Below are 20,187 nucleotides of genomic sequence, written 5' to 3'. Positions count from 1 at the left end.
AAATCTTCACCAAAGTGATATTTATAAGCAGGGTAACATTTCATACTTAGTAAATAATTATAGGTAATTGAATTTTATTTCTTTTAGTTTATTTTTAATATCAGAAAATCGAGATCTCATTTTAACAGATGTGAAATAAATACAGATACACTTAGTGCTATATTAATTTATTTCACAGCTCCATAAAATTGAAAATGAAAGGCAAAAATATTTGGTGATATTCTCTTCACAAAAATTTTAAAAACATGTTAATAAATACTTATAACAATACTTTCAAAGCCATTTGAGTTAATCAGATATCTTTTAGCAATTTAAAAATGTTGAGTTCATTTTCTTTTAAGAATCAAATAATTTCTATTTTTTTATCTTAATAAAGATGTACATCCTCCAGTCTATCAGCAATTTCAAAAATCATGTAATGACATTAGGAGCTGAAAAGTTATGAGACAAATAATTTTTTTTTAAGTTAAAAAAGAAAAAAAATACAGAGAAAGATACTACTGTCACAACAGAATATAAGTAGATTGCAAATTTATAAGTTGAGTTATTTACATAACGATCAATGATACCATGAATTTTCTACACACGTGTATTAACTGCAAGAGAGTGATTTAGAGAAAATAATTTATTTTAATTCAATCTTTTAGTTATAGTCTTTGAAGCATTCTATTGAGATGAACCCAATGCCTATAATAATTATAATCATTTAAATAACTGGCTGTTTGAGTAATTTTATTGTTTTTTTATATAACTGACTCTACCAATGAGAATTGTTGAATAAATGAATATACTCACAGTCTGTGTTCATTTACATACCGACTTTCATGCTCAAAGACACTGACAAGTATAATGTCTTCATTCCTTCTGCCCCTTGTCATTTCTGAAGCTGACTTGGTAGACTAGCCATGCAACATTAACAAAGGTACATGTGTAACCCCCAACCTGACCCATCTTCTCCCCAGTTTTTGTAGTGCTTCTCCAGGACAGTGTCTGCTTTCAGGAGATAAAAGAGGGAGGGGTGTGCCATTTTATCAACATGCCCCAAACCTCTCTGCTCCTCCGAAATCTATCATGCCCCTGAATTTGATAACCTTAGTTCTCCTTCTAGAGACAGAGGCTACACAATGAAAAAGCTATGCGTTTGCAACCAAAATCATGATAAAACTTATTTTACTCCTTTGTAAACATAAAGACTGAAGTAAAGCTACTTTTTATATGCAATGAATTCCATGAGCAACTACCTGATTAAGACTGCTTGAAAAAGTAACTTCCCCTTCAGTCATCTTTATATCCCTAGTTTGTTTCACAGGATGGTTTATAATGATTTTCAACAAGACCTAAAGGGTGTGGCTCTATTTTGGGGGACCAAAGTTTAAAGGAGTTTGAGCTGATGCTGTGCCCCTTTGGAGTGGAAAGGCAGAAAACAAAAAAACATAATCTTGATAAGAAGCAAATAATAATGGTAGTGAAGAGAGAGAAAAAAAAAAGTAGGAAGGAATATTATATTAAGCCAGCACTTGAAGAGGATGTTCCAACACCTTGTTGTGCATAACGAAGGTACATGGGAACAAAGTCACCTCACCCCTGTCCTTTCTTTTCTTGAATACATCGGCTCTACTATCACAAACTTTGTACCGAACAATGGAAATACCCACTGCTTCAGTGTAGAAGATGGGAAAGTGTGAGTGTAGAGAAAAGAAAGTTTTTTGACCCATTTCCAGGGCATACCAAATTCGAAACCCTAAATGTAACTTTTATAGAATTCTTCATGGTGTTGATCTGGTGAAATACTCTAGTACTAGATGGCCATAAATATATACGGTGACAAAAAAATGTATACACATCTTAAGAAAGGAAAAAACTATTAAAATGGTAATACTCAATATATACCAATAACAAAAGATGAATACAAGTCACATTTGACTTCTGCAATTACAAGAGGTGCTCAAAGTGATTACCATCAGCATCCAGACACTTCTGACTATGGTAAACTACAGTTTGAGCAACGTTGGCTAAAGTGTCCACTTGTATACATTTTAAGAGATGTTACCTATGTATACTTTTCAAAGTTAAATTAAATTACGGTAGCAATTACAGTGTAGTATGATATTCGCTCAAAAGGTGGTGTTAATGAAATGAATACTAGGGTCATTCATTGTATTACAGTTTTAATACAGTTTATTTTTCCTTTCTTAAAATGTGTATATATTTTTTTGGCACCCTCTGTGTTTATACATCTACACACACACACACACACACACTCACACAAGTTGTGACAATTAAGTTCGCAAACTTGTTGCAACAGTGTTGCTAACATTTTTTTATATCAGAGGGATTATTCATTATGAATTTGTACCAACTGGACAAAAAATTAACCAAGTTTACTATTTGGAAGTGCTGAAAAGGCTGCATGAAAAAGATGAAAACAACCTGAACTTTTCGTTGACAATTCATGGCTTTCATCACGACAATGAACCAGCTCACATGGCAGTGTCTGTGACGGAGTTTTTAGCCAGTAAACAAATAACTGTATTGGAACACCCTCCTTACTCAGCTGATCTGGCCCCCAATGACTTCTTTCTTTCTCCAAAGATAAAGGAAGTATTGAAAAGAAGACATTTAGATGATGTTCAGGACATCAAAGGTAATATGACAACAGCTCTGAGGGCCATTACAGAAAAAGAGTTCCAAAATTGCTTTGAACAGTGGACTACGTGCTGGCGTCGGTGCATAGCTTCCCAAAGGGAGTACTTCAAAGGTGACCATAGTGATATTCAGCAATGAGGTACGTAGCACTTTTTCTAGGATGAGTTACCGAACTTAATTGTCCGACCTCACACATGCTCACGTGCATGCACAAGCATGTGTATCTATCTGTAGATAGATAGATAGATAGATAGATAGATAGATAGATAGATAGATAGATAGATAGATAGACATGTGCACACATGCGCGTACCCACACACTAAAAAATTTTATTGAGTTAGCCTAGAGATTGAACCAAAATGGACTTGCAAATAAAACTTTGCAATAAAAATTCTTTTAGAACGTTTGCAAATGCCATAACTGTGTTTCAGCTTATAGTATCATGCCACAAGTTAAATACTAAATATTTTTAAAATACAAAATAAAATGCAAACTTTAGTGGACCACATGAGACAGATGATATAAAAAAAATCTACTAAACATATTTTGCCTAGGAAAAATACTGTTTTTAATTCTGTCCCCCTCCAAAAAATTCACTTAGCCAAAATCACAAATTAATGGTATCATACATGGTATCGGAAAAAGGATTTCAAATCTATGTATGATAAACCCATAGCAAATAAATTAACTATAAATACTTAAGTGTTATCTACAGAGGTTACTGCTCATTTTAGTGTCTGTTGAGAACCCTTGCTATGCAATATAAGAAACCATTTGGTCTTGTTAACATTTCCACTTTTAAAATGAATTTCAATACTCCAAGGGTAGATGGGCTTAGGTCATTAAATCTAACCTCAGTAAATAGCAATCAATAGGAATGAAACAAATAATATGTCACAAAGAGAAAAAGACCAAATTGAGGGCTGAATTATTCAAGAAAACACAATTGAAAAGAGCAACATGGAAAAACAACTGGGATCTGAGCTACCTAGGTAATTTAAATTTTTTAAGTACCTTGTTTAGCACCTTTTGATAGAGGGATTCTGATGAGCCCCCAAATGATATAGGGATCTGGTCCCCCAAATGATATAGGATCCTGGTGTCTGGTGCCCAGAGATCTTGGTCTCACATACCCGAAGAATGAGAATGTGGACTCGGAAGGAGAGGTCGAGAAGCAAAGATTTTTATTAAAGCAGAAGTACAGCTCTCTTGTGAGAGGGGGTACCTGAAATTGGGATGCCCCCTGGCTAAAGCAAAAGGCTCTTATTTTATACTTTTTCTTGTATGCGTGGGGAAGGGAGCTGGCACCTTCTAAAGGATTCTATCAGATTTGCTCTGTTTGTCCAGCCTAAAGGGATTTACAAGATAACTTATTAACTTCAGAGCGCAATACATTTTTGTCTTGGAGTGAATGAGTCATTTTGAAACCTGGAGTTTCAGGGTATGGCTGCCTTTGTTTATTCCACCAGGAACCTCCCTGTCTATCTAACAAAATGCTAAGTAACCTGTCTCATTTTCATCTCTATCCACGATTAGTTTTGTCTTTTTTAAAAATCTATGTTTACTTTTAAATGATTGACCCCAGAGCACTTATTAGAAATATCACAGAGCTAATGATCCAGATATGTTTTATCAACATTGCATCTTGTTTCTAAGGAAATCATGCACATATTCTATATACTTACTGGAGATGTTGATACCTGGGTTATTCTTAACTGGTTTTCCAAATCTTGTACTTTGTTTTTAAGGTCCATGTTTTCTGTTTCTAAGTCTTGAATCTAAAAAGCAAATGATTATTGAATAATTTTCAAAAAGTTATTCTTGGAAAATACTATTATAAATGGTACATTAATGAATAGGAGTTCATATCATTTAAAATTTTAATATGTCCTTTTGTGCACAGGGGAGAAAACTATTTGATAAAGCTTGGGAAATAGAGAATTCTAGGTCTCTGGAAAGACATGTTATTAAATTTGAAATATGTTTTTACATGTGTGCAAAATTGATGTTCCTAATACTTCATCTCTGTGTTTTCTTGTTGCACTGTGCAATCTGCACCCATATCCTGGAGTGTAACCGCAAGACAGTGAAACTTGCTTATGATGATTTTGAAGAGAATGGAGAAAGGGTGTAATTTAATTACAAAGGAATCTGATCTGCATGGGAAACCACTTACCCAGCATCTGCTGCTTCTGCTGCTCTGATCCCCATGAGAAGCATCAGGAAGTGAAGCAAAGTCACATGAGAACACTAAGTTCTTGTGGGAATTCAATATAAAATGGTTAAAAACTGTGCAGGGGATCAGGAATGAAAAATTATAGGAACACAGTGAAAGCAGTTCCAATCAGTGTGGGGGAAATTTAATGGCAGTCCTTCTAAATTTGTTTGATGATATGCAAGTTTCCCTGTACTTACATCACATAAATATGAAACAACAAGCTTAGTTTACTCACTCTTTTCTGTAACCCTGCAATCTGTTTTCTTGTTTCAACATCTTTTCCTCCAGATTCTAGAAATTTCCTGTATGCCAGGTCAAATGCTTGGCCGATTGTTAAAGTAATCTCTTCAGCCTTTGTGAAAATAAAACAAAGATGATTTGCATTTTAATAATAATGTGTCAGACTGTTGGTTGTGCTTTGGCAATTGAATGAATAGCTGTTGAAATTGGAAGCAAGACTTCTGTCCCACTTCTCATCTCTTTTAACACAGCATTTTTTTTCCTAGTTTGTTATCCAGTTCCTCAAATATTTAGTGCCTATTAAATGAATGTGTAGTGCCAACTACAGTTTCTCTCATTGCTTTGCTACTTATTTCCTCTTCCGAGTGAGGAGGGAGTGTTAAACCTGGCAGGTAACTTGAATGAGGCGGTCTGGGTGGTGCTGTGGAAAACTTGAGGTATGCCCTCAATGGAGGAACTTCTGCTCTGTTCCTATTCATTGTTGGTTATGGAAATGAGCAATTCCAACCCAGATTTTTCAGGTTCTAAATATGCGAGATGAGGTCAGATATATGAATCGTTATATAAAAAGCTCCCACTTTTAAGTGATAGTAAACAGCATTTTTGTAAAACAGTACAATTGAACGAAATAAATCTGTAATCTGAATTTGAACTAGTAAATGATTTACAGTCTCTTAACTTTCAACTATCAACTGGCACAAATATCCTAAGTCTACCCCCTCATTCCTTCTCCATTCATATCTCAACTGCTATCACAGTGTCTTACATACTGTAAACATTAAAGATTTACTTTATTAAATTATAAAGAAGTTTGGTAAAGGTATTAATTGAATGCATCATTAATTGAATGACATCGAATATGTCATATTCAATTCTAAGACCTTCAGATGACATAAAAACTGCTAGTAACATTAATTCTTGAAAGTGCCTTGTTTTCACTAATCTACCCTAAAACTTTCTGCTGTGCTGCAAGCAATTGAAATTGAAAATATGCTTTATTAATAAAGATTTAATTAAGATATTGTCATTTTTGTAGTTCACTGTTTAAGGAAGTCCTTTAGCCATAAAAAAAAAAAATCTGGTGTTTACCTCAGTTAACTAAAAAATACAAAATATATGCCTAAATTATATATGAAAACTATCCATCTCATGAAAAAGTAGAAAAAAGAAATGTCCTTTTAATTTGAATGTCCCTTATTATATTTGCCTTGTTTCCTGGATGACTAAGCTAAGAGGATTGATTTTTAACCCCTGATCGTGTTATATAACATAAAGAGCAAGAATATTTTTAAATTAAAAAATACTTTATTTCAAAAAATTATTACATAGCAAACATGAAATATAACAAGAATGTATAATAAATAGTTTACAAATAAATAGATCTGGCAAAAACACTGAATGCAATGATTCCTTCTGGTAATACTAATGTATGATTCTTTTGATACGTGAACCCTTCTTTACAATGAGTTAACAAGACAGAAGTTTTAGCTTTGTCTTAGTTTAAATTTCATTTCACATAATTAAAAAAAAAAAAAGACAAAAAACCTGTCGGTGGCGTGAGGGTTTCATCCACTTATTGGGCTCTATTTAAATGTTATCAAATGCAATATCCAGTGAATAAAATATATGCATTAACATTTGGAAACAAAATTGTGAAAAATAAAGTATCAAAATGATGACTACACAGTTGAGAGTGACTATATTGGCCTTATGATAAAGAAACCAAATCAATTAACATCACAATATACATCCATAGTCCAATTTTATTTTCTAAACTTGAGGAGATGATTGTGGAAATTGTGGAAATATCAAATCTTAATAATACAACATGATGATACTAAGAAAGTGAGTTACAGTTGTGTAGCATACTAGGATAGGCTGTCATCTAAATTTCAAACAAGCTCTTAGAAAGTCACATAAGTACTAACTATATGTAATACAAGAAATGAATAGAATAAATGCACCAGTAAGAGAAGAGGGATTCTGGAGAGGTCACAGTCATGCAAGTAATGTAACATGATAAAATAGTGTGAAAACGGGAATCTAGGGTCTTGGACCGTAGTTCCAATTCTATTGCTACCTAGCTTTGTGACTCAGGGAAAGGTACTAATTCTCTCTGGCCTGAATTTATTTTAAATATGATGAAAAGGTTGGTCTAAATAGGCCATAATTTCTTTTCCAGGTTATTTTTTTTAAGTAATCTTTTAACTATGAGATAATTTTAGATTTATATAGAGTTGTAAGAAATGATACAGAGATATCCTGTTTACTCTTTATTCACTTTCCCCCAATGATAACATATTATAAAACTATAGTATAAATCACAAGCAATTAATATTGATATTAATATAGTCAAGATACAGAATTGGAAATCAGCCCAAGAATCTTCATCTTGCTGTTTTATAGCGACAGCTTCTTTTTGTCTACCTTATCCTTTCCTTAAACCCTAGAAACAACTAATCTTTTCTCCATGTCTATAATTTTCTCATTTCAAGATGTTATACAAATGGAATCATACAGTATATAAGCTTTTGGGATTCATTTTCTTTAGTCCATATCTGGAGAATCATCAAAGTTGTTGTATGTATTAATAGTTCATTCCTTTTTACTGCTGAGTAGTAAGTATTCCACGGTTTTAATGCACTGATGTTTGTTTAACTAATCACCTATTATCTAGAGTTTTGTAGTTTGGGGCTATTATGAATAAGCTTCTATATACATTTGTGTACAGGTTTTTGTGTGAACATGAGTTTTGATTTCTCTGGGATAAATGCCCAAATAGGTCATAAGATAGTTGCACGTTTAGTTTTTTATAAAACTGCTAAATGTTTTTCTGAGTGGTTGTACCATTTTATATCCCCACCAGCTATGTACAAGTGATCCATTTTTCCACATTTTCACCAGCATTTGGTATCATCACTATTTTTTATTGTAGACTTTCTGATATCTCATTTTCATTTTAATTTGCATTTCCCTAATGGATACCAATGTTAACATCTTTTTATGTGCTTATTTGTCATCTGACTATCCTTTTTAATTAAATGCTCCTTCATATCTTTTGCCCATTTTCCAATTTAATAAATTGTTTTTATGTTGTTGAGTTCTGAGAGTTCTTTACATACTGTAGATACTAGTGATATAAGTTTGTCTGATATAAGTTTGCAAACATTTTCTCCCACTCTTAGTCTTCTTATTCCCTTCATAAGACCTTTCATAGAAAAAAATCACTTATTTTTGATGAAGTTAAATTTGTCACTTTTTCCATTTACAGATCCTGCTTTAGGTGTCAAGTCTAAGAACTCTGCCTAGCTCTACATCCAGCAGATTCTCCATGTTTTTCTTTTCTAAATATTTTATAGTTGTACATTTTACATTTAAGTATATGATGCATTTTCAGTTAATTTTTATAAAAGGTGTGAGGTTTAAGTCAAGGTGTATTTTACTTATCCATGGAAGTCCAAGTTCACCAGCACCATATGTTGAAAAGTCCATCTTTTTACATGTTGCATCTATTGTATTGCTTTTGCACCTTTGTCAAAAATCAGTGAGGTAATTTTGTGTGAGTCGATTTCTGTATTCTCCACTGTTCCATTAATAAATTTATCCTTTTACAAAAACTACAGTTTTGGTTATTATAAGTGTATAATAAACCTTGAATAGGGGAAAGTGATTTTTTTCACTTTACTGATCTTCTTCAAAACTGTTTTTATCAATCCTAGTTCATTTGCCTTTCCATGTAGATTTTTGAATAATCTTATCTGTAACTACCAAAAAAAAAAAATCTTCCTATGATTTTGACAGGAACTGTCTTAACCTGTACATTAATTTGGAGAGAACTGACATATATGTACTAGATTGAGTCTTCCAATCCATGAATATGGTATGTTTCTCCACTTATTTCATCTCTTTTTATTTCTTCCATCAGTGATTTGTAGTTTTCAACATACAAGTCCTGTACAAGTTTCACATCTTAGGTTAGAGTTACACCTATGTATTTTTTTTAAAAGTAATTGTACATTTCTGTATCCATATATTCATTACTAGTATATAGCAATATAATTGATTTTTGTATGCTTATTATGTATTCTGCTACCTTGCTAAACTTACTTATTAGATCCAGGTTTTTTTGTTTGTTTGTTTCTTTTAAACTCATTTGGATTTTCTACATAGATAATCATGTATTTGCAAAAAAGGTCAGTTTTATCTCTTTCTTACCAGTCTGAATGCTTCTTATTTTTTTTCCTTGTCTTATTGCAATGGCTAGACATTCTAGGACTATGTTCAATAAGAGTGGGTGGAGTAGAAATCCTGGCCTTCTTCTGAATATTAGGAAGAAAGCATTCAGCTTTTCACCATTGAGTAAAATGTTATCTATAGTTTTAATTTTAAATGCTCTTTATCAAATTAAAGACTTTTTTATATTCTTATTTTTTTCTGACAGTGTTTAAGCAAGAATGGGTGTTGATTTTTTAAAAAAATAAAGCTTTCATTATATGATATGATTTTTCTTCTTTAGCTTGTTAACATGGTTGATTACATTGTTGGATATTTGAAAGTTGAACAAGACTTGCATGTCATGAGCAAACCTCACTTCATCTTGGTATATAATTCTTTTTCTATTTTGCTGAATATATTTGCTAATAATTTGTTAGGAATCATTGTATATATTTTCCAAAGGTATACAGCTTGGTGTGTAGTTTTCATTTTTCTTTTTTTGAACTATGTCCAGTTTAGCTATTAGGGAAATACCAATTTCATAAAATTAATTGGGGAGTGCTCTCATCTCTTCTATTTTTAAAATAGGTTGAAATAGGTTGTTAGTTCTTCTTTAAGCATTTTATAGACTCCTCCGGTGAAATCATCTAGACCTGGAGATTTCTCTTTCTATAAGTCTTAAATTATATATTCAATGTCCTTTATAATTATGGGCTATTCAAATTATATATTTAATACTGGGTGATTTAATATAGCTTTTATTTTTTGAAAAGTTGATTCAATTCATCTGTGTTGTCAAATTTATGTGTATGTAGTTTTTGGCATCATGTTATTCTTTCGCTGTCTGGAGCGTCTGCAATAAAATCTATTTCATTCCTGACATTGGTAACTTCTGTCCTTTTTTTTTTCTTCTTTGCCAATTGTATTAAAATTTTTGTTACTTTTATGATCTTTCAAAGAACCAGCTCTTTGTTTCATTGATCTCCTCTATTGTTTTTGTTTTTAATTTTTTAAAAGCTTTCTTATTTTCTTCCTTCTTCTTACTTTGAGTTTATTTTAATATTTTGTTTTCTAGGTACCTGAGGTGGGAGCTTAGATTATTCATATGAGAGTTTCCTTCTTTCTAATTTATTAACTTTGCTGTTATAAATATCTGTATCACAAAAATGTTATGTTCTATATCATTTATATGTAGTTCACCGCATCTTAAAAATTTTCCTTTCCAAATTCCTCTTTGACATACGGAATGTTTACATTTACAAAATCAAGTATGACATTTCATTTCCAAGCTTTTGAAGACACTTCTGTTATTAACACGTTATTGATTTTTAGATTGATTTCTTTGTTGTCCTTTCTTTGTCATTTCAGTTTTCTGAAATTTATTTTATAATCCAGGATGTGGTCTGTTTTAGTACATGGGTTTTCTTTATAACTTCCATTTCTTAGCTTTATTTTTTATTACTTTGATAAGACTTTCTGGAAAATAAAATGTTTCAAGTGTGCATATAAGTTTTTTATTATTTTTAAAATGGATCTTCTAAAATCTTTTTCTGGTAATTCTAATACCTCATTTCAAGGTTGGGATCTGTTGGTAATCTTTTTTATTTAGTTTAAGATCACCCTGTTTTTTGATAGGATGATTGATTTTTAATTGAATCTTGGATATTTTAGATATCATATGAGACTCTAAAACTTATTTAAACTTTGTGTTTTGGGTGGCTCACTCTGACACAATTCCAGTAGGAGAATGGGAATGGGAGAGCACTGCCTCATTACTGCCTGCTGGAGATACAGATTCAGTTTCCTCACTTGGCCTGTCTTCATAACTGCTTGGCAGAGCTGAGTACTCTAGCTCCCCATATCCTTTCACGGTCATCATGGAAGGAGAGAGACTCATTAACACAACATGATACTGTTAATAAAGTAGTGAATTCCAGCCTGTGGCATAGTAGGATAAGTTTTATCTATGTTTCAAACTCTGAACAATTTTGCAGAAGTACGGAAAAGATAAAATGAGTAGATAAGACAAAGCTTCAATAAGAGCAGATGGACTCTGGGACAGGTCACAGTTAGTAATAGAACATGAGAATAATAGAACGTGATTGGACAAATGCTAAAATGGCAATCTAATGTCTTAAATTTTAATCCCAATTCTGTTACTACCTAGCTTTGTAACTTTGGGGAAGTCACTCAACTTCTCTGGTCTTGTTTTCTTAAAATAAGAGGAAAGAGTTGTGCCAATTGAGCCATAATTTGTTTTTCTGTTGTATAATAATACTCTAAGATTAGTTAAAATGAAAATTAGAGAAGGCATATCAAAAATGCTATTATATATCAAATCAATTTTATAAATAGTATAAATAAATTATTACAATTAGAAGAAATAAAACTTTGAGGTGAAGGTAATATTATGAAACTCTGAGGAAACATGTCCTGTTTAACCATAAAAGTGATGCCCACTTGTAGTTGAGAGATATCTTGGACCCTAGCTTTTCAAAGCCCAGATTTCCATCTACCTGCAGTAGAATCATTTGGTAAAGAAGCTAAATGCAGATTTCCTGAGCTCTAGCCCCAATCAATATAAACTTATTTTTTGAAGTAGGAATCAAAGAGCTTTATTTTAAAAGCCCCTCCTTAGGAATATTATTCCCACTAATGGTTGTAGACTTCGCACTGTTGCAGACTTCAAGAAATTATTTTCAACCTTCAAGAAAAAAAAAAAAGAAAAATGCTAACATGCTAACATGCTATATCCAAAGAGAATAATGGGTCAAGGAATTGGAATTCAGGAAATTAATTACAAACAATTATGATCAAGGAAAAAACAATATAACTACACAGGGATTCTGGCAAGCTTATGTTTTAAATAATCATGTGACAAATTTGTATGGGGCTCAAATAAAGAAAGATAAAATATTTGACACAAAACTATAAGAATACTAATATTTATAATAATCTCTCATTATGAATATTTCAAAGGACCTCAAGGAATTTTATTTCCGTGTAAAGCAAGAAAGGAGAACAACTAAGTTTACTGCTTTGTTTAAGTGGTGAAGGATTATTATATGTTACACATAGAATACATCTACTTTGATCTTCTCAATCACATGAAGAAAAATTTCTGCAAATAATCATGGTTATGAAGCACTTGGAACATTAAATATAATGCATTCATTCAATAGGATAAATTTCAAAAACAACTTGAACTTCATATAAAATGCCTAATTGTGCACAAAGTATTTCTTATATAAGTAAGCATATTTTTCTGATGGCTGTTCCATAATGCTCATCAAATTTTCAAAAAAATATTTTGATGCCCTGTAGCTTAGCACATTAGTTTGCCTTTTTAGAGCACGATAGTTTAAAAGATACAGATGATAACTCATTCTACTTTTTGTCAATTTTTCCAAATGATGTTTTTTTTTAAGGAAAAATTTATTGAGCATTTATTGTCCACCTGATGTAGGGGTTATATGGACAAATAAAAAAAGCTAACATACAGAATCCAGAGAAATAAACTACATAACGGTGATAATAATATTCGTCCTCTGATATTTTTGACAGCATGAAAAAATGAGCAAATAAACTAATTAAGTTCTTTTTCCTCTCTAAGCCAAGAATGTTGTTGAGGTTAGATGTTCTTCCTGCAATAAAACCACCAATGGCTGTGATGTGTGCTTAGAATTCACATCTTGTTTTATAAAAGGACCTCAGACTAGGTTATGATTAGCCCTAACTTACGCTTATAATCAAGACACAGGGTTTTCCTTAAGATACCAGAAGATTAAAAGAACTGTTGCAGAACTTAACTTTGGAATTTCTTGATTGCTCTTATTGCTAAGAACTTTAGATTGCATTCACAAGCTAGCACATATGCAGGCACATACATACACAAACAATTCTATAATCTTTCATTATAGTAAGTTTTCTGAATGAATAATGAAAATTTAAAACAAAAAACATATTTTCAAAGCATTGGAGATTTTTTAAGGAGTCATAAGGAGATTTTATTTCCTGGAGTTTAAAATATCTATTTTCATCAGATTCATTACACTCCAGGAAAAAAAAAAATACTCTGCTTACCATTACTCTTTGCATTACGTACATATTACTAAATATATTTAAGATTAAAATTGCAGATAAATTAAATGGTTATAGAGAAATAAATGCATAACATAAGCAGGCATGACGTTCTAAGAAAAGAAATTTGCATGCAAGCTTGTGCCCCTGAACATGAGAATTTAGTTAAGGATGAAATCCTGAAGCATAGTCTCATGACAGGATGAATCTATTAGTGTAGTTAAATATTTGCAGACCTTATTCATTTCCAAATACTTTACTAATGCAGGAAACAAGACAATTCCTGGCTTGTAAAACAGAACAAACCACCCTAAAACATCTGGCATACTTACACACTTTTCGCTGTCAAATACATAGCACAAATGTTTATTTGATTCAGAATCTTTGCATATGAAAGTGAATATCCTCTTGTCAGTTTTATCATCCGCACAAAATGATATTCTATGAAGCTGGCAATTGTGTTGGACTTCCTGTGAACACATGTGGAAATAAACATAGTTGAAGAGATTTTTTTCCCCATTTTCTGAAATACCAGCTTGTGTTAATAACATATAACTTAAGATTTTAAAAGTGAAACAATCATCTTTCAAACTTTAGTTTTATAATTACATACACCCCAAACTTAAACAAATACGTAATGGAGATGGACCTCCTGACTCAGGATTAAACTAAAATAGTCATTTCAATGGTACTTAGAAAAACACAAGCAAAATTCAAAAGGATCAGAGGTTCATGGGCTTTCTGAGCTTGCTGAGATTTGATCTATCACTCCAATTCACATTACTGTTCATCAGACTGAAAATGAGTATATAAAGTGGAATTTTCAAATATATAAATGTTAAGAGAATTTGTCTATGGCACTGCATTCTTTCTCTGCATACAAACCAAATTGTAAGTCATCAAAGGGTTGCTTGGATGCAAGCATGAAAATTAAAATGAGGCAGCATATTGTATGATTGCAATGTTTTTTTGCCATTCCTAGATAGTCTGATTCATCCATTTCAACAGGAGGGAGGAACCATGCTAAAAAGAAGGGTCAACTAAGGCTTTTGATGAGGGCATCTTCCCTTTCTTTTGGTTAGCCCTGAGTTGGACAATGACCGCATCTATCTGATACTATCCTTCTATTATACTTTGTCTGATCCACCAGTTTCTTCTCATTGACATATTTTTTGTTTTCATGTTAATACAGTCAGTCAAACAATAGCTTTCAGTTGCACTGTAGCTCCCAAATACCGATAGCAGGTCTACACCAGTTTGTTAATTGTACGATCATGTTAATGACACATAAAAAGGAAATATCATTATTAGACAATATAAAAAATGATTCATTTTTTTTCCATTTATAGAAGAAATTATGCTACATGAAAATACACCATTCACATAGCTGGTGGTGAAACCATATAGTCCCTCATTCAATCCCCTATCAGTATGATCACAGAAAGCCTTTGGTTATGAAAGCCAGGAATCATCTTCATTTTTGTTTAGATTAACAGAGGTATCTTCCCACAAAAGAAGACTAGGGAGCTGAAACTTGTAATTTTATTATTTGTGTGAGATTTTGTTGTAGTGATAAATCTTTATGAATTTTAAATGTAGTACACATTTTTGGTGAGACAGTCTAAAGAGACTCAGGAACACAATAAAGCACTGTAAGAAAACAATTATGCTTTAACACTGGTGACATTGTATAGGAATTGGAACAAAAAATAAGTAAATCCCAGGTTCACCTATAACACCTCTTTCTAACACTGCATGATCTTCATTTGGGGGACAAGTGAGAAAAGCAGAAAGGAAAAGGACACAGAACGAAAGATATTGGAGCCTATTGATGTTGCTTTTACTTCCATTTTCATCCATACAAATGAGATAGAAAAATAGTTTATTTTTTATCAAGTCCATGTTAGGTTAACAATGAATTTTTAAATCCTGCCTCATACATATTTTACTGTAAAAAATTTATTTTAGGAACATCATTTTAAATTTTTTCCCACTAAATTACAATTTATACCCAAAATAAAATGAATGACAGACATTTTTCTGTTTCACTCATGTCTCCTCAGTGGTTCCTAAATGCATATATATGAACATACTGTATCAGAATCACTTTGGGAGTTTGTTTGTTTTGTTTTTTAATAACAGATGATAAGACTTGTTCTGCAGATTCTGAATCTGAAAGGCTTGGATGGACTCCAACAATTGGCATCTATAGTCTCCTAGAAGCACTGATGCTCAGAAGAACTGAAAAATACACCTTTTAGGTAACTACATTTTTAGGGATTCAAAAGATATTACATTCCATATATGTGCACAGAGTAAGATACTCTGTGTGTATCCATATAATATATGGGTAAAGGGTCAGTTGCTCTATGTTTACATGGAATATAATTGAATTTACAAGGTATGATAAAAAATACAGTGAATATTCACATTAAAAATTTTATCACAGTAAAAGACACATTGTCATTAATCCCCCTCAAAATACTCCCCTCACTTCGGACACACTTATCCCATTATTCTTGCCACTTTCTGAAGCAGTTCTAGAAGTCCTCTGTCATGAATACCTTTAGTTGTGCTGTCATGGCTGCTTCAATGTCCTGAATCAATTCAAAATGTTTACCTTCCATGGTCATTTTGACTTTGGGGAAAACCCAGAAGTCGCACTGTGCCAGATCCGGTGAATAAGGTGGATGAGAACACACCATGTTTTTATTTGAAAGAAACTGCCATACTAGAAAGGATGTGTGACATGGAGCCTTACCATTGTGATCACAAAATACGGTAAATGCCTCTGAGTGCCATTCAACAGAAAGGCAGGGATCTTCAATACGGGAAGCATTACATGGAACCTTAGTAACAGTGTGTGACAAATTTCAACTTGTTCGGTTCAGTCAGTCAGGTGTGAGCTACGGTTAAGAGAAGGTGTGTTTTAAAGTGTGCCATAAATCATCCCCCATCTTGACAACACTCTGTGTCACACATCACTTCTGGAATACAGCAATTTCTGTCAAACAAAAACACTATGGTGTGTCCTCATTCACCTTATTCACTGGATCTTGCACTGTGTGACTTTTGATTCTTCCCCCAAATCAAAATGATTCAGGACATCAAGGCAGCCACAAAAGAGAACTTCCATAACTGCTTCAGAAAGTGGCAAGAACAATGAGATAAGTATGTTCGAAGCGAGGGGGAGTATCTTGAGGGGGATTGATGGCAATGTGTCTTTTACTATAATATATATATTTTAATTTAAACATTTACTGTATTGTTTGATCACACCTCATGTAAGACATTTCAAAGATATTAATATTCAAGATCATTCTTCAAGTTTGGTAGGCATAAAATTAGAGATGTTTCTTTCCCATTAAAAGCTTGGAAATCTTACACTTACTTTTGTGGGGATTCACTTGGGCCTCTTGAAAATTAGCTATTAAGTATAGGAAATTAAAACTTTGTGACAGGAAAGAAGAGCATTGGTGTTATTGATTTCGGTAAGGCAAAGGCAAAAAATGATGATTACAAGTCAATTGGCTGATTGTATTGAGTTGAATTCCACCTTGTTGATGTTTTATAAATGGGGTTTAGGTTGAAGGAGGCATGGAAATTTGATGGTAAGAGTTTAGAAAACAGAATGATATAGCTGACAGTTGTCAATGGAAACTGATTATTATGTAAGACTTACTATGGGGGACTCTAGAATAATGAGCTGGCAAAATTGTGGTACACTTGCTTTCACATGATCTATCTCTGTCTCTATTTACCATCATTCTTTGCATTATGTGTATATTACTAAAACATATTTGAGATTAAAATTACCAGTAAAGGAAGTGTTTATAAAAGAAATAAATTCACACACATGACAATAATGTTAGTGATCTTGTAATATCTTTAAGTCTTTATATTTCGTGCTCTTCTAAGGATATGCCATTATTAAACAGTCAATTAGAAGTTCTCTCTATATATCGCATCTCATCATATTTGCATTTTCTAAATACTTAAACATTGTTTTAATTAATGAAAAATTTGAAGCATTATAAATGTTCCATCATAGCAGAATGGTTTAGTAGATTATAATGCATAGATTATGGTATCAGTGAAATTTTTATAGTTTAGGTGTATTATGGGTATGATCAAATCAAAAAGAACAACACATTGTAAATAATACATAAAAAGGGGTATTAGTCCCACATATTTCAAGGTGTGCTTTGACATATCCTAAACATTCATGTAAGAAATTGACTTAATAATTAATTATATACACACACACTCCAAAACAGTTACAGGATCTATCTGGTTTAGAAGAAAATGTAAACGTGCCTTACAAATGACCTGTTCTTGCTGGACATTTGCCACTATCCATTTAATTTTAAAAAGGAAATGCAGGACTAGGATGATTTTTCTTTTTAATTGCATATAAGACTACTCTTTGGTTGCTATACTTTCGGTTGCACTGTCACTCTGTAACTTACTGTTTCCTCAACCTATTGTTCTTTTGTTACTACCCTTTGTCTAATGAATTCATCTCAGCCAGCCCACCTGGTCAGTAGATAATGCCTCACTTCTTACTTTTAACTGCCTTGTTTCCCAGTAAAATACACGCGCACACACACACACACACACACACACATATATATATACACGGTGCCAAAAAAATGTAGGCACATTTTAAGAAAGGAAAAAACTGTATCAAAATTACGCTGATGGTAACCATTTTGACCACCTCCTGTAATTGTGGAAGTCAAATGTGACTTCTTTTCACATTTGTGCATCTTTTGATGTCGGTATATATTGAGTATTCATCTTTTGTTATCGGTATATATTGAGTATTATTTTAATCTAGGTTTTTCTTTTCTTAAAATGTGTGTAATTTTTTTGGCACCCTTTGTGTGTGTGTGTGTGTGTGTGTGTGTGTGTGTGTGTGTGTGTGTGTGTGTGTGCGTGTGTGTGTATACTTCAATAGACCTTCCACTACTCTTTCACTATTTCTTTGTCTTCTTTCAGCCACCTCAGCAGTAGTTATTTGGGGATAGCTATAACCAAAATAAAGTTTCCAACTCTTTGTTATTTAATATTGAGTGTGGATAACAGAAATAAATTAGACAGCATAGTTGTGGGAGGTCTTAAATTTATGGTTTGAAAGTCTGAAAGAATACCAGTGTTCTTTAATTTGAGAATTGAATAATAACTGTGGGGGCATACATGCCATAGTCCAGTGATCCTCAAACATTAAAAATGCAAAATTTCCACAGAGATTCTGATTCTGTATGCTAAGATAGGGCCTTAGGACTTATTTTTGCAAATGGCTCATGGCATTTTTAATGCAAGTACTCCATGGACTATAATTTGAAAATATGGGCTACTGCATGCAGCCATCAGGCTGTGCTCTACACCAGAACCCCTCGATCTTCAGTGTGCACAAGAATCACTGTGTTTCTTCTTAAATTACAGGCTCCAATTCAGTAGGTCTGGAATGGGGCCTGAGATTCTACATTTCTAACAAGTTCCCAGATGCTGGTCCACAGAGCATACTTTGAATAGCAAGACATTATTAGGGAGCAATATGCACATAGATGAAGGTATTAATGGCAAGTACTGGAAAAATTGGAGGCCTGTGAAAAATATTTTCATAATCTGTTTACAGGTCCAGGTTTCCTTGGCCTTTCAAATTGAATTAATTTGTCAGTAAGCATGGTACAGTATTAGAGGAAAGTATTGGCAATATATATTTGTAAAATAATTGGATAAATGTGAATCAATTTTTCCAAAGTGATGTTCATGGTCTTATTAAAATTACTAAACAAGAATTCTGAAACACTGTGAATAAAGTACTGTTATTAGTTTGTTAGGGTTGCCATAACAAAATACAACAGACTTGGTGGCCTAAATAACATAAATCAATTTTCTCATAGTTCTGGAGGCTGGAAGTCCAAGATCCAGATGTCAGTAGGTTTGTTTTCTACTGAAGGCTCTCTCAGCTTGCAGATGCTCACCTTCTCTCTGTGTCTACACATGACCTTTCCACTGGGCTCATGCATCTATAGAGTCTCTACCTCTTATATGGATTGAGACCCCCCCCAGTATGACCTCATTTAACTTTAACCTTAAAGGTCCTATCTCAAAATACAGTCAAACTGGGGGTTAGGGCTTCCACATAGGAATTTTGGGTGGAAACAGTTCAGTCCATAACAAGTATATATTGATGAATGTGAAGCCCAAATAAGTTATATTTAAAAAATTTTTTTCCATTGGATTTGTAGGGGAAAAGGCTCTTAAATACAAGAACCTTAAGTCTGTACTGTGTCATGGGCTAAACTGTGTTTCCTCCTAATTTATATGTTAAAGCCTTAAGCCCCCGTACCTCAGAATGTGACTGTCTTTGGAGATAAGACTTGAAAGAAGTGATTAAGTTAAAATAAGGTCATTAGGGTGGTTCCTTAGCTAATCTGACTGGTGTCCTCATAAGAAAAGAAAACTGGACACACAAAGAGACACCAAAGGTGTGCATGCTCAGATGACCATGGGAAGAAGCAACAAGAAGGCAGCTGGCTGCAAAGCAAGGAAAGAAGCCTCAGAGGAAACCAACTACAACCTCCAGGACAGCAAGAAAATAAATTTCCATTGAGACATCAGATCTGTGGTATTTTATTATGGCAGCCCCCAGTAAAATAATGCATCCTGATATGTCTACGAGCAATAAGAGTCAATACGGGACATTTTAAGAAACAATACACAGCTTTTGTCTCCTTTCATACTTAGTGAACCACACTTCATGTATCTCTTCCACAACA

At 33.0% G+C, this 20,187-nt stretch overlaps 1 protein-coding gene across 9 annotated transcripts in view; it reads right to left on the bottom strand.

The window, feature by feature from the left end:
* GULP1 (GULP PTB domain containing engulfment adaptor 1) overlaps positions 1-20,187 on the bottom strand; it is a 223,736-nt gene that overhangs the window by 21,159 nt on the left and 182,390 nt on the right. For 5 of the 9 annotated variants that reach the window (XM_019740768.3, XM_019740766.3, XM_019740764.3 and 2 more), the window contains 4 exons: positions 13,732-13,869; positions 5,100-5,216; positions 4,823-4,903; positions 4,332-4,424 (listed from right to left, as the gene is read on the bottom strand). In XM_019740768.3, the coding sequence (XP_019596327.1) occupies positions 4,332-4,424; positions 4,823-4,903; positions 5,100-5,216; positions 13,732-13,869 (429 nt within the window). The remainder of the gene's footprint in view (positions 1-4,331; positions 4,425-4,822; positions 4,904-5,099; positions 5,217-13,731; positions 13,870-20,187) is intronic. The other 4 variants (XM_074339091.2, XM_074339101.2, XM_019740769.3 and 1 more) reach the window with 2 other exon arrangements.

This window comes from Rhinolophus sinicus, chromosome 17, assembly GCF_057876585.1.
Source record: "Rhinolophus sinicus isolate RSI-liver-muscle chromosome 17, RSI-T2T, whole genome shotgun sequence".
NCBI lineage: Eukaryota > Metazoa > Chordata > Mammalia > Chiroptera > Rhinolophidae > Rhinolophus > Rhinolophus sinicus.
The sequence above is the reverse complement of the archived record's forward strand: the minus strand, read 5'-3'. Positions and strand labels throughout refer to the sequence as shown.